Source organism: Dermacentor andersoni, chromosome 4 (genome assembly GCF_023375885.2).
Source record: "Dermacentor andersoni chromosome 4, qqDerAnde1_hic_scaffold, whole genome shotgun sequence".
Taxonomy (NCBI): domain Eukaryota; kingdom Metazoa; phylum Arthropoda; class Arachnida; order Ixodida; family Ixodidae; genus Dermacentor; species Dermacentor andersoni.
In genome coordinates, this window is record NC_092817.1 from 59,777,300 (window position 1) to 59,803,922 (window position 26,623).

Consider the following 26,623-nt stretch of genomic DNA (forward strand, 5'->3'; position numbering starts at 1 on the left):
CAAATGCCGCTGAGCAGTAAGGAACAACCCCCGGCAGCTACCAGGCATCGCGCAAAGCTCACGTGACGAGGAGGGCCGGCAGTGGAGTTGCAGGCGACCCAGATCGATGGCGCACCAGATGTGGTTGGAGGAAACCCGTCGGCGTCTGACAGCGGCCAGTAACGTTAGCTTGACGTTTACTTTCCGTTCCGCCCAGAGCAGTGAATAAACCCGACAGCTCAGCAGGAACGATATAGCGTGCGTGCGTTCAACGCTCAAGCCAGCAGCGCAAGGCAGAACGCTGCTCTGGCTCCATCGCCGAGCCGATTGAGCAGACGACGACGGTGTGCCCACCTCGCTTCGTCGTTTTTGCAGCCAAACGCACTCTGCTTCTCTGGAGCACCTAACCCTCCGCACGCGAGCCGTGTGTGCACTGTCGATAGCTGTACAGCACGGCGACAGCGTGCATTCTGCTCGAGCATCCGTATAACTGCTATTGCAGTAAAAATGTAACTTATTATCCTATTACCCAGCGTATTCCTGCTTGTATTGCAGATTTTTGTCTGTTTGTTTATTCTTAGTGCCAAAGTAGTTCTATGGCCTCTTCTTACACCCTTTCAAAATGAAAAGGTAACAGATGTCGCCGATATCCATCATCATTGATCTCCGAGCCCAAATAGCTTATTATTAAATAGGGGGACGAAGGGGGGTCAGGGTGGTTGCATCACCAGGCGGTCGATGCAGCATCTGCTGAACCCTCATGTTTGAGAGAGAGAGAGAATCAACTTTTGAACTGAGCGCTTAGTGGCGGTTGGTGCGCGCTGGCACCAGATGGGGTGGAACCTTATTCGCAGGTCCCATATGCGTCCAGCAGTTCCTGGCCCCTAGCCGCCAGCGCGAGCTGGGTCGGTAGGTCGGGGCTGGACAACAAGGTCTCCCATCGCTCGGGGGGGTTGGGGCTGGGGAGGGTGGGGGGTAGGGATGGTGGGGGGTTCTTGAGCTTAGTGCACTCTGCAATGATGTGTGCTAGAGTGCCTTTTGACCGTCTGCAAAAAGGGCATAAAGTGTCATGCTCTGTTGGGAACATCTTGTGCAAGAGCACGGGATGCGCTAGCGACCCCGCTTGCGTGCGTCGCAGGATCGTTTGCTGCTGTCGGCTGAGTTGCGGATGCGGACGGGGAAGCCTACATCTGCCGCTTCTGTACATTTGCGTGATTTCTTTGTAGCTTGTCACGGGGTGCGGTAGCTCTGTTTGAATCAACTTGTTTCATTCTGCCACAAAAACGGGAGAGCATGTTCTTTGTAATCCACATATATCTTGATATCCTCGCGTATTCTGATACGCGACGATATCACGAAATACGTGGCTTCCAAAGAACGGCACATGCTCGGAGAAGCGTTGGACAGCCATGCAAAGCAGCTGCTGCACCGTTCATCTCCTTTGCATCTTCCGCTAGCAAAAAAAAAAAAAAAAATGAATATTTTCAATGGTACAGCACCACGTCCTCAAAAGTGAACAAACCAACAACATAGTAATAAATTTTCAACGCACAGTCCGGAGCGGCTGTAACAATTGCTAGCAAAATGCCGAAGGGAATGAGAGAGAAAAACGCTTGCGACGAACTCTACGCGGGAAGGGGAGTTTTCTGGTTCTTTTTTTTTCTTTCAGCCATCCATCCACACGGCTGGCGCCACCGCCGCTGCCGCGGATGGATGGATGCTATGAGCGTCCCCTTTGAAACCGCGCGGTCGGTTGCGCTACCAAGTTCTTGCTATTGTTTTTCCTAATCCCCCACCTATCTTTAGAAAAAAAAAACAGAAAGAATTTCCAGCATCAAACTTTCTGAACCACTATTTGGAACATTGTTTTTGTTCGCCTCCGTAGTTTGTAGCCTCCCTATTTTTCTGCCACCAAACTTCCAGTCGCCTCTTACTCTCCTCCGCGGATGCCCGGAGACGAGCGCCATCTGGCGGTACTTCAATGAACCCAGTGGTGTATGCGGTGCGCGACTCCCGCCGTGATCCATTGAGTATTAAGCTACGGAGGCGAAGAAATCCCGGAATCCTAGTCATTACAGCTTCGCTGTAAAAACAAGTGCAACGCTTTCTCTCTCTCTCGTTTTCGCCAATCCATCGCGATCCAAATATTTTGAAGCCGCTTCTGGAGATGTCGCTGCTAGCAGGAATAGGTGTCTAGGAGCGCTAGATGTCTAGCGAAGCAGGAATAGCGTACGCAAAAGCTCACGTACACATACAGATACAAGGCACACTAGAATTTGAGCGCAGAACTGGGGGTAATGGTATGCACCAGAAAGTGTACGAAGAGTGGCAAACGCTCTCTCTTCTGCCCATTCCTGCACAATCCTTCGCTCCCGTGGGATCCTTTATTACGGCCATCAATGTCGCAGTATGGCGTACAAGCTGTACAAGAACCAGCGGTAACCAAAGGAGCTTAAGTGTAGCGCTGCAGAAGTGGCGCATCGCTCGGTTTTCGAAGCTGTAATCGTGCTGGGGTAACAATGGAAGGAAATGCCATAAAGAAAATGAAGCTGATGAATTGATTGATCGACACCCGAAGCCCAAAGTAAGCCGATGATGATGGCATCCCCTTTTAAATGGCCGGTGACAAAGACTCACCTATCATGCTTGATTTAATCAGGTATGCCATAAATGTTTTTTATTTAGCATTTTTGTATACATCTTCTTAATCTTTGTTTCTTTTCCTTAGATATCTACCTTGTACCGCTAGCACTGACTGTAAGATATCCGGTCGTATCAATCTCTTACCTGCTTTTTCCCACCTAAACGTATCTTGCTTATCTCGACCGCTGACCGTTGAAGCTTCTGTCCACTTTAAAACCAAGCGCTTCTGGAACGTGCACGTTACTTACGATTGCCACTGGGTGAATTCCTTCGTATTCCATTAGGACGTGCTCAGTGGCCTCCAGATTTTTGCTGCAGCATATACATGTCTCACGTAGTTCCGAATATTTGCTCCGGTGCGTTTTCGTCCTCAGGCAACTTGCTCGAGCCTCAAATAGCAAGGCACTGCCCCTTGCGTTATCTACAGATTTTCCCCTCAATTTCTTTCTTCTCAGTCTCGTAAATCTTCATGTTCCTTTTTATTTCCATTTATTGCATCTAATTAGCTGTTTTCTCTCGCTTTCTTTCTGATGAATCCTGGTTGCCTATTTCCAGTTTCAGTTATCCTTTTTCTTCTTTCCTTTGTACAGCGCAGCTCTCTGGTGCCCGCGTTTCGCGTCGCCGTCGTGCCTCGCCGTTGTGCTTCGCCGTAACCAGCTCCGTAACTGGGGCCAGTGCGCTGCTCTGGCTGCGCGCGCTCCCGGCACAATCCCTCGCGCACAGCGTCTCCCCTTGTCCTCCAAAGCCGGATCACGTGTTCTCGCCTATCCTCTCGCCCCCTTCCTCCGCGCAGCGCCGTTGCGGCGACTCTCATCGCTACCGTCCACTACCCCCTCGCCGTCCCTTCTCCCGCTGTCGCGGCAGTGCCGCGGTGCCGGCGGCAGGCACTCCTTGCCGCCTCGCGCGTGATCCACGGCTCTCCGCTCCTCCGTCTCCGCGTCACGGGGCTGTACGGCTCTGAGCCGTGCCTCTCGATTTCCCGTTTGCTGGGCGCGTTTCTCAGTGGCATCTGTCGCCTCTGGCAGTGCTTGCGCCTGGCTGTCCACCTCCGCTCTTACCCGACACCTCCCCTTACCTGGCGCAGTGCCGTTGCGGTGACTCGAAAGAGTTATAGAGTTTTGTCCCCTTCTACTTCCCACCCAACCCTGTGCGGCCACATTGAGGCCTGCCTGTGAGTGTATGTGTATGACCTCTACTCAATGCCCCTGTTCTCCACCCATTTCCACATCTCACCTCAGAAGAAACATTAAATAAAAATTGCTGATCTCCACCCCCCCCCCCCCTCCTCCGCCCCGCGTTTATCCACTGTAAGATGGCGCGATGGCGCGTCGGCTCGATAGCGGCGGATCGCGGTGTGTGCTGCCCAATCCGAAAAGCAGAACCGCCTCCGTTCGGCACTGCGTGTTCTCTATGCGGTTGCCTGTTGTTGAAATAAGGCAGCAGCTGCGCTCAAAGATCACAAGAAGCTTATTCGTCGGCCATTTTTTTTTTCTTTTCGGTTTCTTTCGCTAGTAGGTCGGCATAAAAGTACCAAACTCGTATGGTAGGCCGAAACGCTGAAACATTCGCTATCGAAAGTACATTACAGTCGGATGATTACGCACCTGAGCCATTTATGACCAAGATGATTGTCGCTGATACTTGAGTTCACTTTTAATCACACGTTTAGCTTTGTTTTTCGCTAGCTTTCACTGCGATGAATGGTTGCTGCTTGCATCATATATAACTCCAGAAGGTGATGAATTGTCCTCTCTATGATGTTACTTATTTATTTATTTATTTATTTATTTATTTATAGCAATCAATACCGCGAAAGAAAAAAATACACAAGTTTCCAGACTCCAGGAAGATACTTTGTTTCCGAAACCATATACCCATATCTTTTCCGTGTTTTTCCAAGATTTTCATTCTTTCTAGGTGCCCGAAGACGGTGTTCGCTTACGACCTGATTTTGTGTTTGCGGTTTTTTGATTAAGTGCACATTTATTACGCATGAAGATGACACTAAGACGATGAATTTGTGAAAGAACCGTGCCACGTTCATTTCGTGGCCAGCGTCCGGATACAGGGACGTCATTGTGACGCAAGAATTGACTCGATCTCGGCTATATTTTTCCCGCCGGAAGAGAAACGAGCTACAGTGCGACATAGCCACAAAGAAGACGAAGAGAAAAACGTCATCTTTTTTTATTACTATTCAGAGAAAACAAAATACTTGCCCTTAATTCTCTCCCCGTGTATTCGCACATTTATTACCACCACATCAGGTTTCACAAGATGCCGAGAGAGAAAATGAATTGCTGACACAAACGTTACGCACACGCCGTCCATAAAGACCTTTCTTTTTTTTCTTGCCATGTGATCGACACGGTGTGCGGTAGACATGGAGGAAGTTGAAAAACTGAGGAGGCGCCCCATCAGTCTTAGATGCATTGCGAAATGTACGCGGGAAATGACGCGTCGTTCAGGTCTCAAGAATGGGCCGAATAGGAACGGCGCTACCGTTGTTGGCGGATCCGATTGCTGCATACAGTATAGAGCTAGCTACAGATATTACGAAAGTGAGCTTTGGCGCCGCGAACTTTCCGTTACCCCGAGAACGATGGTTAGAAAGGATTTGTCCAATCTTCGCGATTGTGGCGCCAAACATTCCTGTGGCGCTATTTACTATGCATTATCCTTCTAAATTACCGAGCACTCGTAGTTCTTGAAACACATCAAGGCAGTTAGTCTCTGTCCACGTGCGTAACTATCGCGAAAGTGCTGCATCTATAACGCAAACTTTTTGTTGAAGACGATCAACTTACACAGTCAAAAATCTTTTTGAAGCCACAAGGACGGAATTTAGGCAAATCCGCGCACTCTCCATCATTCCCAATGTCTACCGGACCGCTGCACTTGCCGCCTTTGTAGACAGTAGCGCCAGAGTTTGCTCTAGTAATTTTTTCAAGGAAACTGGATGCTCTGCGAGATTCAAATGACGTTGCCGTGGAGCCCGACACAGCGCCGTGAGTGGTGCCTGCCTTGGATGCGTCGGCGATCGGCGCACGTCGGACAGTGCCCGGAAGTCGACGAGCGAGTTCCAATTCGATGCGCCGCGATCGCGGATGTAAACACTAGAGCCGAGACAGGCAGCCGTCACGTGCTCTCACGCTCCGTTATCAGTGGTCGAGGCTGCGCAAAGCGCGAGGGCGGGGGGCGGGGGGGCATCCCCGTAATGATGATAATGTAGGCCTTCCCTACAAATAGTCCCCTAGCTTGCCTCATTTAATCAGGTTTTACTACATACATAGCTATCTAGCATTTTGCCTATCTGATCTTCGTCTTAATTTTCGTATTTGAAATATCTTAACGCAATACCGTACCATTACCTACACTTGTAACGAGTCCGGTTCCATGAATATCTTCCCTGCTTCTCTTCCGCCAATACTCCAATCGCAGAGACTTTCAGCGCCGCATATAGCGGAGAGTGACGTCAGAGAACCTCCTCAGAATTTTTTTTTTCCTTTCCTCCATTACGGAAGTGCACTTTGCTATGAGCCAAAAAGACAGTCGTCAAAACACACGATTTCCGCCGCCTAGCGGAGACGGTCGACAAATAAACGAAAGATGACCAAAAACCGGAAATAAAACGAAAATACGTCCCTCGCATTACTTTTTGGTCGCGACGAGCGCGCAGGAAATGTTCGGAATGCGACACGCGCCATGATAAAAAAAAACAACGCAGAATAAAATAAAATAAAACAAGGTCGACCGCTCGCTTTTCTTGTATTTTGGTAGCGCTTTCGCGAAGGTCAATTCCCGTTCGCATGAAACTCGTTTCACTTTCCGAATAAGTAACTCGACGCCAGACAGAAAGATGACCACAGTATCATATAGCCGCAGAGTATAAAAGGGAAGAACAAAAAGCTCTTCATTTTTACCTAAATACTATGCAAGCTTCGAGAACCTTGCTCAACATGAAAAAGATAAAAAAACAATGATATTAGAACAAAAAAAAAAGGATCACTGAGCTTGTATAACGTATATCACAGTCTCCAAACACCACTGGCGGAACTAATATCAAGATGGCATATATCGCTTCTTTTTTTTTTCTTCTTCCACGCTCTCTTTGTGTTCAGTACAAAAAAAAAGGAATGTAAAAGAATTGTGTTACAGGCGAAGCGAATGCTGCACAGAAAGTCGAAGACAGGACCGAAGCAGCAGGCTATCATTTTCCACTGTAATGCGAATTTTTCGAGGCACGTGTTTTTAGAACGATTAAAAACCTGTCCCTTTTTCTTTTTAAAGAAAACTATTTTGAGCGAACTTCACGCAGTCAAATGACCGGGCTCGTCATCGAACCGACTGCAGCCATAAAGCCACACAAAATGTGCGTGCACATTTTGCTCACTCTACAAAATAATAGTAAATAATAATAATAAAGACGCTGTGCAAAAGCAGTTCGGTTATGTACCGGCGCCGCCAGTTTTCAGCGAGTAATGTAGTAGTTAGGACCGCGACATCAGAAGCTGCGCCTGTGCAGGCTGCCTTCTTTGATTAATCCATATAAGTTTGGTGAGCTGACGCGTAATTTCGTAATGAATGACATTAAAAAGAAAGTAATAATACTATACTACTAATAATAATGATCTATTATTATTATTATTATTATTATTATTATTATTATTATTATTATTATTATTATTATTATTATACCAATAATGTGCAAAAGTTAAACAAGGTTTTGTTACTTCCTCTGGACGCAGACAACGCTGCAATGAGATGTGAATAAGCAGCAGGTAAAAGCTTAAAAAGTTTAACTAATGGACTCGTTAAAGTCTTACACGCTGATGATGGAGACCGCGTCTTCTCACCGAAATAACGAACATCCTCCAGGCCTTGACAATCTACTGACAACAGCAGGTGTTTCAGAATACTTGGCACGACGGTTTTTTTATCACCGGTGGCTATTCTGATAATACTAGAGCGACGAACAAGTGCATATTTTTAAGTTGTAAAGGAAACCTCACTGTCAACCAATGTGTTATTCAGAGAACATTACTGCTAATATATATATATATATATATTTATGATACGTCCCTATTCAGAACCATACATTTCCCAATTGATGTTTTCTCTACACCGCTTTTCCGCGCAGCCCGCAGCGAGGAAAAAAGAAAGAAAAATAGTTCCGAGGAATTTGTCGGACAACCTGACGAAAGAATTTCGACGTGAGCCCCCTCTATTGCAGCGTAGGCGAATACCAAGCACTGGGCTCGCAGTCCGGCCAGTACCAACCCGGCTGCCTGCAATGCCTGCAATGGTTGACGGCGCTCCAAAAGGAACAACTACATCTTTCTGGGGCACACAACCTTTAAACAGCTGTCAGTTTCACGATTGCTTAGTACAGGAAAGTGCTGAACACTGCGACCGACAAGGCCTGAAGTGACAACGCTGCGTTTGCAATCACTTTACGTTCGCGTCCGGCCACTAGAAAGACGTGCACGCGATGTGGTTTCAAACCCAATGGCCGCTGTGACCACGTATGCGGAGCGGTTGTATAATGTAGCGTTCCAGCGTTTGGGCTTTTTTATTACAGTAACGGCATTTTGAAACGCAGCGCTCATCACGAGGAGCAGGCAAGTCGCTACGGCTGAACCCTCAAACCAAACAATCAGACTGACGGCTTTGCGCGTCGAGCAAAAGAATCGCTGTGGCCTACCGATCGCCCTTTCAGTCAGTCAGGAGCGCTGTCCACCCAATGAGGCATAGAGGTCAGCTGAGCGGGCGGATTTCGCAGGGTCGCTTCACAGCATTTATCGTTTGCGCTTCTTCGAACTTTCTTGCCTGCCTGCCTACAGAGACAGTTTTAAACGCGATCGCTGAAAAAAAGTTAAAAACTATGAAGACGCCAAAGCCAATTGACGCCATAAAACGGAATGGCACGTTTGTTGCATGTAGCTCCACGATTAATTCAGATTCAGCTGATGCCGTGATGGTGGTTGACGGAGCAGCTGCAACGCCTGCGCGTTTTAGTCTTTCTGTTTTAGGCAAATTGCAAATTAGCACAGTAGTATCGGTTCAACCCTGTCTGCAGCCGCGACGACAAAGATTGCTGTTACACAAAAAATCAATAGAGCTCAATATGTGAAAGATTAAGTTTTCCTTACGCGGATCGGAAAAGCACTCGTATGTCGCGAATCGCATGTTCCTGGTCAAAGTGCGTTGAAATCGCTTGCCTCTGTTAGTTGCTCTAGCAAAAACAAACAACCAGCCCTGCCGGGACTCGGCAGCCTTATTAGGTCCGGTCCCAAGCGCACTTAACGCCGAAACAAACAGACCCTCCAGAACAATGAGAAAAACAAATATTGCTTCTAAGAAAAAAATACGGTCAAAAAAGCAACACCAAGTCAATAGAGAAGTTCAAGAAGTTTTGCAAGACGCACATTTGTCCATCGCACAGGATCACACACACACGGACACACACACAGATCGATGCCACGGACTTGCTTTCGGTGGGGCCTTCAGGCAGTCCTTGTGGGTGCCAGAGAATGCTGTCTGAAAGAGCGGAGCACTTGGGTCCTGGCCACCACTCAGCACTGTCCACCACGCAACATCGTTCAAGAAAGGATTGAGCGCACCTGGCGACTGGAATGTGTACACCTGCACGCGAGCGTAATATCCATGGACCGTCGCAAGACGCCAATTCGAACATTAAGCTGAAATCACAAATGCTATCGCTGACAGCCTCCCTTGACCGTCCACCACCTCGCGTTTTCATTCCGTGACGCCGATGACCTTGCCACCTCACGACCTTCAGCAACAGAGATGGAATGCCTTCAATGAAGGAGCTGGCCCTCCTTTCCCTTTAGAAAAAAAAAGTGAGCACACAAAAGCAAACGCTGAGTCTTGTTTACGCACACTAGGTCTTCTACGCATTATGCAGTGATCCACGTCACACAACGCTGCGACACGACTGGGACTCTACAAAGCGTTCAGTTACAGACAACACCGCTTTCCTTGTCACCCAGACAGGTGTCTAGTAGAAGAGCATAAAAGATATGTGAAGAGTCTGCGTTTTTTTTTTTCTACTTAGAAGTCACTTAGGAAAAAATATAGAGAAGAAAAGGCGCTTTGAGAGACTCCCGTAAATATAACACCAAGTTCATCACGCGTTCGCGCACGTGTTCAATCTGTCTCCAGACTAAATATCTCACATTCAGGACACAACAGTGCAGCGACGCTGTGTTGCGCGAAGTGGCTGGACAGATGAAACACGGAGAAGTCATTTTTCAATCAAACGGTGACGGGTTATGCGCTCCAGGCAGTCGTCCAGCGGCGTCACCGCAGTCAGGCATTGAATGGAGTCGCCAACGTCATCGAGTGTCGCAGAAGAGGCTCCCGAAAGTGCGGCAAGGAAATTTTTTTTTTATAGTCACGTGCGCGCCGCTCCGGCGATCACCAGTTGGTCAGCGCCGTCTCGTTCACGTGCTCGAAGAGCCAGCGCTGCGACACCGAGTTTGGGTCGCACGAGTTCATGAACACCTCGCGCCGTTCCGCGTCGCAGTCAAGGCAAGAGGCCGTGATCGGGTGACTGATCTGCTTCGTGGTCTGAAAAAAAGAAAGAACAATAAAAAGACGTCATGCATTGATTCTCGATCCCACTACGCGGAGCAGCAATCACTTTCATCAGTGCATACGGGAGCATAGGGCTGCTATTTTACTTCCTATGAAACCTGCCAATGCTTTAAAACTCAGTCAAAAGGACAGGCCTATCATACTGGCTAATACCTGGACTCCTTGGGGGAGAAAACTGTCAAATTCAGTGCAAGGAACTTTCAAAACCGCACTCGCTTCGCGTTCTGTCGAGGCAAGTGCGATCCCGAAGAATTTCGCCAAACGTAGCGAAACAACTTCCATGAAATAAGCCCACGTCGTGGTTACATACACCTAGTCTTGTGAGAGTATCATATTGCCTATACCTGCAATAATAACGGGAAAACAAAAGTAGAAAAAAGCACGAAGTTCGTTAGATTCAACGACGCGACATTATAATGTCGCGGGCGAGCACACCGACCCCACTTTCCGAAACGTTCCCGAAGCGCCTCGCCAACGCAGCTCTCGAGCGACTTACGCGTAAGCCCATAATGTCGTTCCGTCTCGTACGTACCGTGTCGTACTTGAACAGCTGGTTGCCGTGCATTCCGTGGCAGCTCCAGAGCACCACGGGCGCCCTGGGCTCGGAGCTGGACACGTCGAAGCAGACGGTGCGCTTCTGCGGCCGAATGTCCTTGTGCCAGGTGAGCACGAACTGCTGCTCGCCGGACTGGTCACGGTGGTCGCTGATGCACTTCTCCAGCGCGAATCGCTCGTTCTGGCCCTTGAACTGCGTGTCGATGCACAGCGAGCTCTTCTCGTGCCGGATCTGCGCAGAGGAAAGCAGCGAGGCATGCATGACGTGTCGAGAGTTCGGCTGTGCGGAATACTTGCTCAATGACACCTGAACACATTTCGCAGCGAAGAGAGCTTATGTTAAAAAAAAAAAAAGCTCACCAGCCAACGATGCACGTCCCACAAAAACCCTATGGGTGGTACAAACGGCCAAGCAGCCACACTGATTATAGCACCTGCTAATCGCACTGACAACTAGTAACAGGAACCATTAAAAGAAAACGAGTGACTGTAAGCGCTAACTGAGCGCAAGTAATCGAATTACCGTGAACCAGTATTCCAGTCATAAGAAAATATACGCTAGGCACAGAAGCTGGCCGCGCGAATCATGTCGCTTGTAGTTGAAGCCGTCGGAAGAGGAACCTCTCAAGTCTGACAGCGCAACTCCTCAGCAAATCAAACAGAACCGGATAAACTGCACGTTACCGACGACACACGCACGCATTATTGCCTCCCGATTTCACGGATTACGCATGAAAGAAACCGACGAAACGCGAGATAATGTCACGTGATTGCGTCCCATGAAAGTGTCGAACTCGAAGCTCAAAAACAAATGGACATGCGCGTAGTGTCAATTTACCCCGTACGATGAAAAAAAATAAAAACAAAGACGTGTCGGAAAAGCAGTGCCCAAACTGTAAGCTTTGGCTATACCGACAGTAAAGTCTGTGACAAAGGGGAAGTAAAGATCACGGCATCAGGGGGCACTGACTTGCGAACCACGGCAGGTTGACGCGGCGTTGCATCCTCATTTCTTACTTTATTTCTTACTTATTTCTTTCTTGCACGGTCACTTCCGTAAACGTGAGCGGCCGGAGCGGTGCAGCCAGCCGGTGGTGTAGAGCTCAACCAGACAAACACAGAGCTACAATTTTAGCAAGCTACTAGTCTGCTTCGTTGCTGGCGCAAATTTTCGGCAGCGGCGTAATTGTGAACACGATTACACCGCTGTCAAAAATTTACACCCCAGCTAAGAAGAATACAGTAATTGGCTCTGTGTTTATGTGGTTGAGCTTTGCACCACCAGCTGGCGCCGCCAATGCGGCCGCTCACGTTTACGTCCCCGCTCATCCGCCAGACCGCCCGCGCTTACCGGAATACCGGACGCACCAAAGTTCTCTATTGCCGAGTTTCCTCCGAGCTGCGATACAACGGGCTCGAAACATCGCCGGAATCATCTTAGGGACCCTGGACTGAGGGTTCCTCCCACACTGCTCTCGCCATTCAAATATTATTAATAAAGATGTTTTACTCTCTCTCTCCCGCCCCTATGCAGGAGAACCAGCGGCGCCCTCGCCGCCCTTCACAATACATCTCGTCGTTAGCGACATCAATACCATGTGGATGGGATAACAGACTCTGCTTACCACCGATCTGTGCAAGGAGGCTTGTAGCTTCAGCATAACACCTATGTCATTTTGTCCTTTTTGAGTCTCTTTCTGCTATTTAATGATATCAATAATGATTATAGCATTTGGCGCCACTTAGTGCGAGAAAAAGAAATGAATAAATGAAGCAGGACCGGCCACCTGATTTCTGAGCGGTTCATTCAACGCTCCAAGCAGCTATTGATGCTCACTTTACGCTTCAATTCCAGGCGCCGTTCCGTCACGGCTTACCAAGCATGACCGCCCACAAGCAGCACATCACCAATGCATTTTTTTTTTCTTATTTCGTTTAGCTTTTTCTTTGCGAACAGCGTCCGCAAATTACAACCGGTATACTGAGAGTAGCAGAGCCACACTTTCGTCAAGAAATAAAGCAAGAAAGGCATGGGGCGAAAATTTCATTCCGCAGGTCTTCCGGGTCGATCGACTACGATACTTTTCGTTTCCCTTGCCTGCCACAGCCTGCTCTTTTCCTTCCTTTTTTCTTTTAATCAAACGTGAAGCACGCCGGCAAATATCCGTAGCCAATTTAGGCAGGGCCCGTATTCTGTAATTTTCCATTTAATCTTCTAATCTGTATAAGTCGCGCGGAGTGGAAGATCACAGCGATAACGGCAGCGACGCAAACGGCGTCCAAGCAAATAAAGAAAGGGTCAGAGGAATGCAAAGATAAATGAATCGCTAGAAAACATAGTTCCAGCCTTTCGCACAAAGGCGCAGCTCTTCTAAAACGCAGCTAGATTTCGCTCAGTTGCAGTCGGATTCACTTTTATGTAAACACAAAGCATCGTCGACATCCCCGGCGCACGCACGCACGCACGCACACATGACCCATTTAGTTAGCCCTATGTGACGTAGCATGTTGTCACCGCTGCAACGCGTACACTGATATGCAATATAGTATAATATGCATTTACGTGGTACGAAAAGCTGAACCGTGAGAAGTATCGCTTGAAAACACAGCCCTCGCAAGCACGCAAAATCTCCTTTGTCACTGGGGCTACGAAAAGTAGTGGATGAAAATGCTGCAGGCACCAGGCCATGTGCACGTAGCAACAACGCAAAACGACGACCTCCCGATATGCAGTAAACACCAACTAGCTCATACTAAAGTTCTTCTGGAGCTTTCACATCGATTACATTACGCAGCAGTCCAGCAGACCCGCAGCCTCTTGCCCCATTGCCAGTAATATCAAACAGGAGTTAGCAAGTGTTAAGATCACAGCGACAGAAAGGAACCGTTCGACAGCGAGAAACACAGGCGTGCCTGCTTTTCTCGGGCTCTTGAAGCGATAGAAAGAAAAGTCAAATAACACGAATCGAGGAAAGAAGGAAGGACAATGCCAGTGATAGGAGCCGCGCGGCGCTCAGCAAGACAAAATCGCGCCTTTCAAAAATTGAAGACTACACGACGCGAAAAGCGAGCCTTGTAGCTTTTGTTCACGCGCTGAGCTAACACGAACGCCCCGCTGTTGCCTCTATCGCAACTAGTGATCGCATGCGGTCCACGGACTAGTTACATGGCTCTTCGTTATCTTTCTCTCATGTCGTTGCCGCCTTCGCTCCTGCCTCTTCGCTAAACCTCGTTTTCAGTTATCGCCTCGGGTACTTCGTTGTTCATCTTTCGCTCAAGTTTATGAAGAGCTGGGATTTTTTTTCTCTTTTTTTTTACAGATACCTTCGCCGAAAGTCGACGCAATTTCAGCAGTGCTTTAATGAAGGGCGACGCAGCCTCTGCCGATGTGTAGAGAGGAAGTAACACCTTTTGAAAATGATACACGTGCTTTGTAACGGTAACGTTTCTTTTTGTTATTATTTTTGCGGGAATATTCCCACCTCGGATGTGCGTTAAGAAGGAGCTTTAGCTCGAGCCTATTGGAACCCAACTCGAATCCAACTCGAATTAAACTCCGACGCGGCCTATTCAAATGCATGTAAAACGCAGAAAAGCTTTTGTGAGATAGCCTCTGGACCAATTTTATTGAAATGTGTTACATTTGAGAGAGGAAGTTAAATTGTAATGACTGTTGAAAGCGGAATTTCGATTTAGGGCCTGAATTTTGTTAAAATAATTTTCAAAAATTCGGAAGCTCGTAAATATAGAAGCATGAAGTTTACAATTTAATAGCTCTGCATCAAGAACTGACATCGCGGTTCTGTAAACGGCATCCATTAGATCATTCAACACGGACAAATTCTATATGTCAAATTATATCTTCCATGAATTCGTTACGTTGTGTACAAGGGTTCTGCAAAAGCTGTATTATCGTATTACTGATTTTTATTTAGGTTCACGTGTAACATATTAATTTTGTCCGCTTTAGATGTACTATTATATGCAATTTACAGAAATGTGGTATCATTTTTCATTACGGAGTTACAGAGTTGTGAACTTCATAATTTCGTTTCCTGAAAATGTTCGATTTTCCCCCAATTTTTAATAGAATATTCAGGAGCTTAATTAAAAATTCGCAGCCAACAGTCACTAGATTTTAAGTTCTTTTCTTTTTCTTTTAAGTACAACAAACCTCGCCAAATTTGCTGCAGTGTTTGCCGAGAAAGAAAAACCAATTGTGTACATGTATTTAGATAAGAACACCCAAGCTAAAGCTTCCCTTTAAACTTACGCCGACTGCAGAACCTCACGCAGATTGCGCTTCGTATTGCAAAGGTGACGCAAGAACATTCTACCGTTTGATTTATAGCATATTTTAGCTCATGGTAACACGTGCAGCTGCAAGAATGAAAGAAGAGAAAGAAGAGAAGCGAAGGTAAACTGGGCTTACTGTTAACGTTGCACACGAACGGATACGCTCCTCTGTTCAAACGTTTCAATTTCACGTACGTGGTTGCGTAAGTCTCCAAGAAAAAAACGACGCTGAGCTTTCACACCTGTTACGAAAGCGCCGGCGACATGAAATCGTTCCCTCACCGTGTAGAGGCAAAAAACAAACACGAACTGAGACGCGCAGACAGCACAAAGCGCTAATGGCAGCGTCTTTTCTTTATCCCTTTTTTTTCCTTTATCGCCTTGCGCCGCTTAGGGACAAAGAATAGCTACGTTTTAGCTCGGTCTTCCTTAAAACTCAAACATTTGAAGGCTTAATTTTATTTCTTTTTTCGCCGTGGCATTCGAGCAGAACTTTCTTTTCTCTCTAAAAAGCACGCATCATAGTTGAAACTAGAACACGCGGCATAGACTTAATCAGCAGCGGAATGCACGAAGTTGCAGCGGCAGGTGGGAAACGCTGTTGGGTTGAAACCATCGCGATGCCTTTCCCCATGGATGTTTTCTGCATTGTTCACACAGAACAGACGTAAGTTCAGTATCATTCCCGTACTGGGATGGAAAACAAGAGGAATTACTGGACCGAAATATGAACGTTTGGCCGGCAGCTTAACTGATGTGCGGGTGGCTGAAGTGTTCAAACTTTATATGCTAGACAACAACGGTGGTGATGGCCCACGACGATAGCGAAAACACATTGAAACATGCAGTGGCTAGCTACCACTGTGTGTACATAATGGTAGTTAGTGTTGGTACTGGGCTTCGAGTTGACCATTAATTCGTCCTCGCGCTGCGATCTGCTAACCTCCTGGTTAGCAGATCGCAGACCAGAACCAGGACAAATGTTTCGTCAACTGCGCAGCTTTCTTTCTGAGACACCCGTATGGGTTTCCTTTGTAGCTTCGCACTACATTAGGGTGGATGGCAATTTTTCCTTTCATACCGCTATGTGTAGCCTACGTATGCTATCTATACGCACCTATGCAAGCACGTGTGCTAGTGTTCACAAAAGATCTTCTTACGCTCCAAAGAACAGAGGCTAGTCAAATATGATGATGGACATATCATTGAGTGCGGTCAGCCGATCGGAAGCAGCGCTTACGATACAAAAGCTTTGTGAATCCAGCGTATCTCTTTCTTTCTATGAATGAAGAAGTTGTGAGGCATAGCGTCTCGAGTGCCTTGCGTCGTTGTCTTCCCAGGCTCAAAGGTATTGCACAAGATTTACTGGCTCGCCGAAAATTTTGCACTGATTAACAATCATTTACGATCGAACGAGCGTCAGCCAATCACGAAGTCTACATGTGCCACTGTCCCGCGAGTGCAAGTTTGCTTAGTTATGAGCCGCTCTGTCTTGCAACCCACTGCACGGTATTAGGGTGACAAGGAACAGTAATCGCTGCTGTGCGCAGCCATTACAGGAGAAGTTCCATCAACCCTACACGAAGCTCAAACACCTCAAACATAGCGCAACTGCTGCGAGACAGGCGCGCGCACACACACACACACACACACACACACACACACACACACACACACACACACACACACACACACACACACACACACACACACACACACACACACGCACACGCACACGCACACGCACACGCACACACGCACACACGCACACACACAAAGCAGCCTAGTTAACGAACTAAGCACAAAGTACGCGCGCGAAATAAACATGTGGCGCAACATAGCACCATTTGTCATGCTTCTGGCTGTCTATGATTCCGGAAAGAAGAAAAAAGCATAAAAGGATCTCTGTATATAAGAGGCCATTAAAAGCAAACGATATGTATACATAGCATCGTCGCAGAGCATCGCTTATGTTGCAATAGCTTCCGACACTATGCATTGAACCAAAGCCACAACAGTGGAGTTGTGTTGCGCGCATGGTGGTACTAAACAAAAAGATGGAGAGATAGAAGCAAGTGAAAACGACAAACCGGGAAACAACGGCGCCGCGATAATTTGCGTCGGCACGATACGGAAGCCGCCGCCGCCAGTGGGTACTATAAATCACTTCAACTTCCCAGCGCGAAAGAAATCGACAATAAACAAGGAAGAAAGGAAAGGCGGAGAGAGAAAGAAAGTTCTGTTTTTGCGGAGGGAGAAAGAAATATGTAGAAGAGAAATCGAAAGTAACAAAAAGAAAAGATGGCAAAAGTGTGGAAAAACAAACAGGCAACGGCGCTCGCAACAGGGCCCGAAGTGTAGAGGCGAGGGCGGCCGCAACGTTCACGGAAAGTGTTTGGCCACTCTCCGCAAAAAGACGCAATATCGGCGCTGCGAGAACACGACAACGCGCAGCCGCCGCCCCGCGTAGAACGACGAAACGCGATCCGGGCGCAATTTGCTGTTTCTCCTCCTCCACATTAGCCGTGCTATCGCGGCTCGCTAGGTGCTGCGACTTCGCGGACGCGCACGGTGGAAGCGGTTCCGCGGTCGTGTCGGGACACACGACGCGAACACGCCGAGATAAGAACGCCGAGGAACGGCGGATATGCGGGCGGCGCGTAGCGCGCTGTCTGTGCGCGCCTCTTTTTTTTGTCACCGTCGAATCTCGCGAATACGAGACAAGTGAAGCGAAACGAAGCACTGCGCTCCCTCGTGCAACGAACTTCGCGGGCGTGCGCGCGCCCCATATGCGCGATACGGCCATCGCAGCGGGCTTGCCTGCCGCGCGGTGGAAATGGACGGTGACAGATGAGCGGCGGAAACCATATCGATTCCGCGAGAAGACGACGAGAGAAAGGTGGGCGAGGAACGTTGCTGGCTGCGAGGACGTTGAGAGAGAGTCGAGCACGCGACCAACGTTCGCACAAAAAAAAACAGCCGCTCACATGAAAAGCCGCATCGTCGCTTCAAGTCCACCGGGCGGTGGAGTTCTCGCGGTCGGCTTCTTCGGCTATTCGTTCCCCATCCCTCCATGATATTCCTAAAGAGCGCAAGAGGCGTTTGCGGTGCGAGTGAATTTGTCTCGAAAGTTAGGGCGGTACACACCTGGCGAGAAACGCTATTTACTCCGTCGTCATCAACTGGGCAGAAAAAGAAAAGTGCGGGAAGGTAAGAATACGCGCATGGTCGGTGTTAACTGCGCAATGCTGACCGCCGAGCTACTGCAGCCAATAATGTGCTCGGAAGTACACGCCTCCTGCTGCGTAGAGGAACAGAGATCATACCATCAATGAGGTATCGGGCCAGGATAACTTATACAAAGCAATGTACTGCTAATTTACAGCTCTTAATAATAACCTTAAAATGTTCAGAAATAGTGCAAGTGGTAGAGGTGCACGACGCAAATAAGAAGTAAGAAGAAATAAGACGCAATTTAGTGTGTCGCGTAAGTTAACCAATATCGTGCCTTTACAAAAGCTGCTGCAAAGACCTCTGTTACTCAAAAAAAAAAAAAAAAAAAAACGTATGCTAGCGAGACGCCTCCCGAAGCTGATGTCAAAATTGCCAAATGAAATTCTGAAGTTTTTCGTGCCAAGGCCGCCACAGGATTATGAGGCACACCATACTGGAGCAATCCGGACTAATTTTGCCCACTTGGAGTTCTTTAATGTGCACCCAATACACGGTATCCACAGGCGTTTTTGCATTTCCTCTCCATCGAAATACGGCCGCCGCGGCCGGTACTGATCCCGCACCTTCGGGCTTCGCAGTGCACAGAAGCTTATAATATGGGATGCCAAAAAAAGGTTAACTTTTTCCCGAAATATGGAGCATTGTTAATGATAGCAAAATATATTAGACAATTACACGAATAATGTTCGTTGCGTTAGGGGTCATACAAATTGCAGTAAACGCTGGCTTGCCACGTAAACAAGTGTGGCGTCACGCGTTCAAAAACAAAATACAAACACGAATAGATCTCACTCGATGACCGCGAGCACTCGATGACTGCTAGCACTCGCTGTCACAGCGCTAGCTAAAGAGGAGCGCTAGCACAAGGGAAAGCGAATGCTTGTCCCAAAACTTTCGCGCTGCCGCTCACTTCACCATTTCAACTGTGCCGCGTCTCGACAATTGCGATAACATGACCTACAACACCGGACGCGCGTGTAGACAGCGCGCATGAAGCTACCAGCTTTCTCGGATCATCCTTGTATACTCGCGCTTCGCCCTTCGATGTTGGCCCTTCGCCCTGGCATCCGCAGCAGATGACATGCAACGTACGGTGCGCGGGCAGCCCCACCATACAGAATGTTTCACCTAACTTGTGCGAAGAATGTAAAAAAAAGTGGTTAGCCGCAGCTGAATGAAACCAACGGCATATAGTTTGCCGTCATGTGACGCTCCTTCGATTATTTCTTTATATTCCGCTTAATTAGTTAATTACCTAATATGAATTGTGCAAAATGTTTAATATTCACTTTAGGGCCAAATGGGTTTCGTTGCGTTGTAGATCGGGTTCAGAAAGGACCGATCCACTTTTTTGTGAAAACGTACGGCCGGCGTGGTGATCTTTTTTCGACATTTAAAAAAGCCCGCGAAATATGAAATAAAACCACGTGAATTCGCTCGTATGCTATCGTATGTTGCAACACTCTCAATCGCCGTTCGTGCTAAAGAACCGTGCGCGCGGACCGTGGTGAAGCGAGCGGCCGCGGCTCCAGGCATCGAGTTCTTTGGCGGTGGCACAGGGATAGGAAGCGCCGTCGTCCCTGATAAGCGATAGGCTCGACGCACGGTTGAAAGGGCTGCAATACGATAGCGCACGAGCGCAGTTACGTGGTTTTATATTTCGCGGGCTTTCTTTAAACGCCGAAAAAAATTCGCGAAGCAGCATGTGCGTTGCCAAACAAATTCGATGGGTCGTTTTTGAACCACCTCTACAACACAACGAAACGCACTTAGGCCTAAAGTGAATATTAATATGTTTGCATAATTTATCTTAGTTAATTAACTAATTAAGCGGAATATAAAAAATACACTAAGGAGCACCTCATGACGGCAAACCACATGCCATTGGTTTCGTTCAACTGCGGCTAACCACTTTTTTTAAAGCCTTTGGCACAAGTTACGTGAAGCACTCTGTATATGGCAACACGCAGCCACGGCCGGGATGTCGGAGCTGACGAGGAGGCACGCTATCTCCTCCTTTAAGCCCTGCCATAGGAAACGTCTCCCAGACAGCACAAGGCCAGTGCACTTCGATCCATGACGTCATGCTACCTTTCCCGCCTGCCATAGAATCGAATGGGGACGCTCCCGAGTAAGCCGCGGTGATTCTGACGTCACCGCTTTCGTCATGCCGGGCTTGGCAACGGAAATTTCGGTTCAAGTAGCATGGCGTCATAAAGCAGAGGGCACAGACCTGTTATCTAGAGCCCCGTTTACATGAATGCGACAGGGTCGCATCGCATCGCATTTCTAGCGCATCACATTCACGTAAACAGAAGTAATGCGCTAGGAAGGCGCATCGCATTAATGCGCCAGGGGAGGGTAGATTTACGGGCGCGAGTCGACTCTCGCGGAGCATGTAAACGCAGGATCGTCGCATTAGGAATTATGGGATGGAATTAGCCACCAACATGGTGGCGGTCCCGGCTGCCCGCTCCGAATTGAATTTGGCGTTGCTTTTTTAAAATGCACTTCGCAGCAAATGTTTGTGTAGACGGCTTTCCCTTAGTCTCAGGCCGCTTCGACGAGTGAGTATTATGGGTAACCTTGTGGTGTTTTGGAGATATCGCTTCTCGTTTCGAACGAGTCGAAGCCTAACGAAAGAAACATTCGAGATGTCAGCGCTACCTATCGCTAGAGTCGGGAAATAGCCGCAACGACGGCATATGGCTTCTCAGATCCAAAGATCTCGCTGGCCAACTAAAACTGTAAAAAACGTGCACTGCTTAGCGTACGCTACACTATAGCGTATAGCGTACGCTATAAGTTGCGTACGCTAAACTAAAGCTGTCTATTTCTCGGCACTCAGCCACCAACGTGCACTCGGCCCACTACCGGAAACCAGTTACACCGGAAGTCGGCAGCACTTCCCTTATACGACACCATATGTGGCGCTACGTTTTCGTGAGAGTTAATGCGCTACATGTAAACGGCGTCGCATCGCCTTTCCCAAATGCGCTTGGCAATGCGATGCGCCACTGTTGCATTCATGCAAACGGGGCGTAGGGGGCGCTGCCATATGGCAGCGCTGACCCGACAACGTGACCTTGAACATTGGGCTCGTGGGAAGACGCGCGCATGACGTCCCCAGCATTCTTGGCTCGCCCTCGCATGCTGGCCCTCGCATCCGTAGTAGATCACGAGGCCACCCGCACACGGCGCGCAGGCCACATATGTTCTCCTAGCGGTGAAAATTTACTCGGTACAGCAGGGCGGCGACGGCCACAGTGCCGAAAGTGACGGCGAAAACGCGTGTAGGTTGTCCATACATAATTACTATCGCAATAAAATGCGTCTGCACTGCTCACCTCTCCCCACGCGTAGTCGGGCGGCTCGATGGCCGGGTACTTGGAGGGCTGATCGAAGGCCACGTTCTCCATGAACCACTTGAAGGACTTGCAGTTGAGCCGCTTGCGAAGCTCCTTCTGCGCCGTCAGGTCACCGGGTTCCAGGTTGCGGTAGTGCGACCGCCGCATGTACAGGTACTCCTTATACTCGTCCATCCACACCTGCACAGCAAGCAGGAAAGGTGCGACGGGAGTGCTGTTATTTCAAAGCTTTAGGGCGTGTCCGGTATTCTGGCAAACGCGAGCGTGGACGGCCTGAGAGCTGGCGCCACCTGGTGGCGCCGCCAATCCGGCCGCTCGCGTGTAATTATACGCCTCCGCTCACCCGGTAGTCCGCCCAAACGACCCGCGTTTGCCGGAATACCGGACACGCTTAAACTCTCTATTAGTCCGCTTGCCACCGCGGTAACTCCTACTAAGAGATACCTGCCACCGACCGCACTGATTCGTTCCCTAGCAGCGGAACGTAAGTACTGCAGTCGGTGACAACCTATGTACGAACGCAGTGGTAAAACAGAGCTGTCCAACTTAAATAGAATTTGCACAGATGGGCAGCCAATTATGTTTGCTCATTTCCGTGACGTCACGGCGCAGGCGTACTTGAATGTCAGCGTTTCCTGGAAAGTATGTTTTGGAGCACGGAGGCACGGAGGGCAGATGCAGTGCGGTTTTGTGGGAAAATCTTGTACTGAATTCTCATCTTGTCACCGATTATAGTACGTGTTTAGGTTTAGGTATTTAGGTGCAGGAGGAAGATGGGGGGATCAGTGTAAAGGTACAGCTCTGTCAATACGCAGTAATGACCCCAAGAGTCAAATAAGTGTTGAAAAGACCTGAAGATCTGTTATCTAGAAACTGATTTGTAAAGTAAATTCTGAAACCGCCACTGTGCCCAGCTGGACCTCACGCATTCGCCTACGCATTGCAATATGCAAGCGCCCAGGTGCACTAAAATATGGTAACGCTATGCGGTTTAGCTTTGGAGCGCACAGCACGCGTGTGCCGTTTCGAAGCATCAATCTATTGATCTACTTAGAAATGAGAGGACGCACTTTTGTGGTTCAGTCTCTGCCAGTGTTAGCCAAATGTATTTGAAGCATTGAAACACTACGGGCCACAAGTTAGTGTCAAGTTTCTGCATCTGCAGTTGTACGTTTTGGAAGAAGCCTTAGCTCGGGGCCAACACCGATTCCCCTATTGAAATACGTGTGAAACAGAGAAATTATCTCGTGAGGCAGCCGATAGACCAATATGAACCAAGTTTATCGCAAAAAAAAGCTAAATTAGAGCGATTGTATAGAGCATAGTTTTGATTGACCGTCTCCCACTTTTTTTATGAGGATTGCCAAGAAACGGTAACCTAAAAAAAAAGGATGTGTGGAATACGTGGAAGATCTACTCACCAAAATTATCAGATTTCAACTTCCCTTAAATGCAACTAACCGCATCGAAATCGGTGCGCTGATTGCCTAAAAAACCAATTTCGGCGTCGTTGCCGCGTACATAGTATATGGTCGCAATCGGCTATAGTTTCTCCCTAACTGCGACTCTCTATTCTTATTTTGACTCTTCTGGCGCACTGATTCGTTCATTTACTTTGCCTTGCGCGATCTCCGCAACTGCGGTAGACGGGTTACAGAGACAGCGGCCAAAAAGACGACTTGGGCGGCTCTCACAGCATGCTTCCCTTCCTTCCGACGTCCACCACTTCCTCGCAGTTCCACGCTCACTGCAGGAGAACGGTGCCCCTTCGACGTCGCATTAAAGGCGAGCCAGTGTCCCTCCACGCCGGAAAGCCCACGCTTTTACGAGCGTCCCATATACGACGCTGAAATTGGCGAAACGGAAGAGGCCAGTCCCCCTCCCTCCTCCCCCCACTCCAAGAAGAAAGAAAAACATAGTCAGAACAAGAGGCACGCAGCAGGCTGCGCCATTCTGATAAAAGCCTCCAGGTCAGCGCCACTAAATAGAAGGAAGTGCTGGGCTAGCTGGTAAGGTCTCATGACTGAAACACAGCGCTGATAGATCGAGACCCCGACAAAACATGACGACAAGGCCGCTGTTCAAAATCCGAGGAAGCCGGGTTGCTTTGGAATGTTTCGTTATTTAGGAACATCACTAAATAGAGATGAGCGAAGGAGCAGAGAGGAGACGGCGGGAAGACTGCTCTTCGGAAGGGGAGAAAGTGTGGTTAGATAGTGACGCTCGATTGTTCGAAACCGAGTTATAGGAAACAGGTGGCAAAGAAAAACAGGAGAGCAATGACAGGCTGACGGAACCAGTCGTACGGTCTACTACCCTGTTACTGGGGGAAAAGGAAGATGAGAAAAAAAGTGAAGCGAAGATGGAAAGGAAAGATTCCAAAGACAACTATCACCGAACGCACTGAACATCCAAGGCACTTCAGTCATATGGGGGAGTGAAATGAAACGCATGAAAAGGTCTCTTCATCAAATTCATTCCTTTTCGACTACTTCCTCGTTCATTAGTGCGCCACGGCTAAGCACACGCACCGCATACGCCTTGCCGACGACGCGACCGTTCAGCGCGACGGAAGATTAATTACGCAGAATAAAAGCAAGAATCGTTAAAAGAGCTCACGATTAATTGTCGTCGCTCTCGGCATCATTCCTTTCCCGCGGACAGAGCAGCCAAGCGAAGTGCCGTGCGCGTCGTTTCCAAGCGTGACGTCGGGTCGGAGCTATAGGGCTCGTAGCAGGAAGTCCTCGGGCTCTCGTTACCAAAGGAAGTATTTGCGAACTCTGCTCACTGTTGGTAGGGTAACGAAGCCAACGAAGCAGGACCGATCACGCTCGTCCATCCCTCACCGTGTGCAAATGAATGAACGAAGATACGCACCGGGTGGGTAGTAGCTGAACAGAGTGCTTCGAGAAGGAGCGTATTTCTTTGCGGCTAATGACGACGCTCAGGCCCAAGTGCCTATTCAACCGGTGTTTCACTGGTGCGAAGAGCGACGTAAATGGTTTGGCTTAGTGATTGTAACGGCAATGGACGCTTCAGAAATCTGCGAGCCGCGTCTCTGGTTTTACGCGCAATACATTCGGCTTCTGCATTACTTGAATGCCGAGCACGCAAAGTAAAGTATTCGCCATAGCTGGGCTTGGTACCTCACATTTCGCATCGGTTCGCGAGAAGTTGAACAAAGAAGGATGTAAACACCTGCCATGCATAGAAACGTTCCTTTTCCCAGTCCTTTTCCTGTCCATACATCTCCAAGATGAGTGAAGAGAGATCCAGTCTCCTAAATTGTGTTGGGATGGAAACTCAACTATGACGAATATACCTCGCGTCAGTGACACTACGGATATTTAGATCAACAGTAGTCTAACAAAGAATGTCTCTGACATCAGGGGCATCCCTTGAAGACATGTTACACAAACACACCGCCCAGTCAGCCCAGCTCTCAGCTGGTTCACAGGGCAGCTGCTGTCTTAACAGCTGGAACACTTGGCTTTCTGCTTTGACTAAATCGCATTTACTTGCTTACCACACGGAGATAATGTGGTCACTAGGAATAGCCAGAATATTCCCTTGAAAAGCGGAGAGGAAAGGCGGGTAGCGTTCGCGCAAGTGACGCGTCACGCCAGAAGTAATGTAAGTGCGCCGCAATCGCCTCCTCATTTTCGCTTTGTGGGCTTGGCGTGTAAACTATTAGCATTCGGCGCACCAGATGGTGACCAAGATGGCTAACGTCGCTGGGGTAAAGTTCCTGAACGGCGACAGGAAACACGCTATGGTGCCCCTCTTCGCACCAGGGAGTTCCCAGTGCGGCGATGAAGGGACCACTAGAGCGCATTACCTGCTGCCATCCCGGAACTAGACCACAGCGCCATGCTAACTGTTTCTATCTTTACGTCCCTGTTTACGTGCAACGTTCCCAAACAAACTGTAAAGACCCCCTGCCACGTACCTCAGCTACGCGGCGGTAGTTTCGGCCGACGAAGTCTCCTATGCCCGGATTGGGAAACGGGGCGAACTTGCGGTAGATGTGGCCCACCCGAGAGCAGGGCGCGTCCACCATGGTGCCGCCGCACTGCCAGATCTTGAAGGACAGCTCGTACTGCTCGCCGCCCCACACGTCCAGGCCTTCGTCGTAGCCGCCCAGCTCCCAGAAGTAGCGCCGGCTGATGGCGAACAGGCCGCCAGCCATCACGGGGCTCCTGCGCGTGCACCAGTCACGTTGACTCTGCAGCTGACACGCACATGAGGGAGGCCGAGTACCAGGCGCGGACGCAGGAACTCGACACACGACCAGGAAAGCAACCAGTACTGCCCGCAGCCTCCCGCGGCTGGATTTCGCACAATATTTTGATACTACGAGGTCACGAAGAGCCGAGACGTGCAAGTTCGGCCAACATATTGCCAAGGCCTCCCCAAGTGCTGAAGTACAGTGAAATCGCTAGTAGCACCGCTCGTTACCCAAAGAACAGACATCCTCTCGCCCTACTCCTGCCCGAACCTTTATAGAAGACGCTTTGAACTACTCGTGAGGGCACATCTCCAGCAGGCAAATATAACGGCTGTTTACACCGATCCTGTCAGAAGAGCAAATTTCGTGTAAAGTACGGCCCTGATCAGGCAGTCCACACAGGGGATGAATTTATGCTTACCTCCGATAGCTTCGAAAAACTCGGACGTTTAAGTAATCACGCAGACACGAAATGAGATGGCTTCTCTGTCTCGCAACACGTGCCCTTATGCTCTGAACCAGGCAGATCGTACAACGGAGCACATATTCGCATTTTCAAAGGTCAGTGGGGCTCCTTACATTAAATAACGGCAAGAGCGGCGAGGACTTGTATGTTGGGTCTGAAGGCAGAATTAATGTAATTAAAATTTGGAAGGGCAATGTACGCCTTACTTCAAAGCCAGACTTCATGTTCTACATG

The 26,623-nt window shown here is 48.7% G+C and overlaps 1 protein-coding gene across 2 annotated transcripts in view; it reads right to left on the reverse strand.

Moving 5' to 3' along the window:
• Positions 1-4,793: 4,793 nt before the first annotated feature.
• The window catches only part of LOC126536162 (putative polypeptide N-acetylgalactosaminyltransferase 10), a 167,863-nt gene continuing 146,033 nt past the window's right edge, over positions 4,794-26,623 (reverse strand). For both annotated transcript variants that reach the window (XM_050183037.3, XM_050183036.3), the window contains 4 exons: positions 25,645-25,894; positions 21,675-21,875; positions 10,775-11,029; positions 4,794-10,215 (listed from right to left, as the gene is read on the reverse strand). In XM_050183037.3, coding sequence (XP_050038994.1) covers positions 10,063-10,215; positions 10,775-11,029; positions 21,675-21,875; positions 25,645-25,894 — 859 coding nt within the window. In that variant the 3' untranslated portion in view covers positions 4,794-10,062. The remainder of the gene's footprint in view (positions 10,216-10,774; positions 11,030-21,674; positions 21,876-25,644; positions 25,895-26,623) is intronic.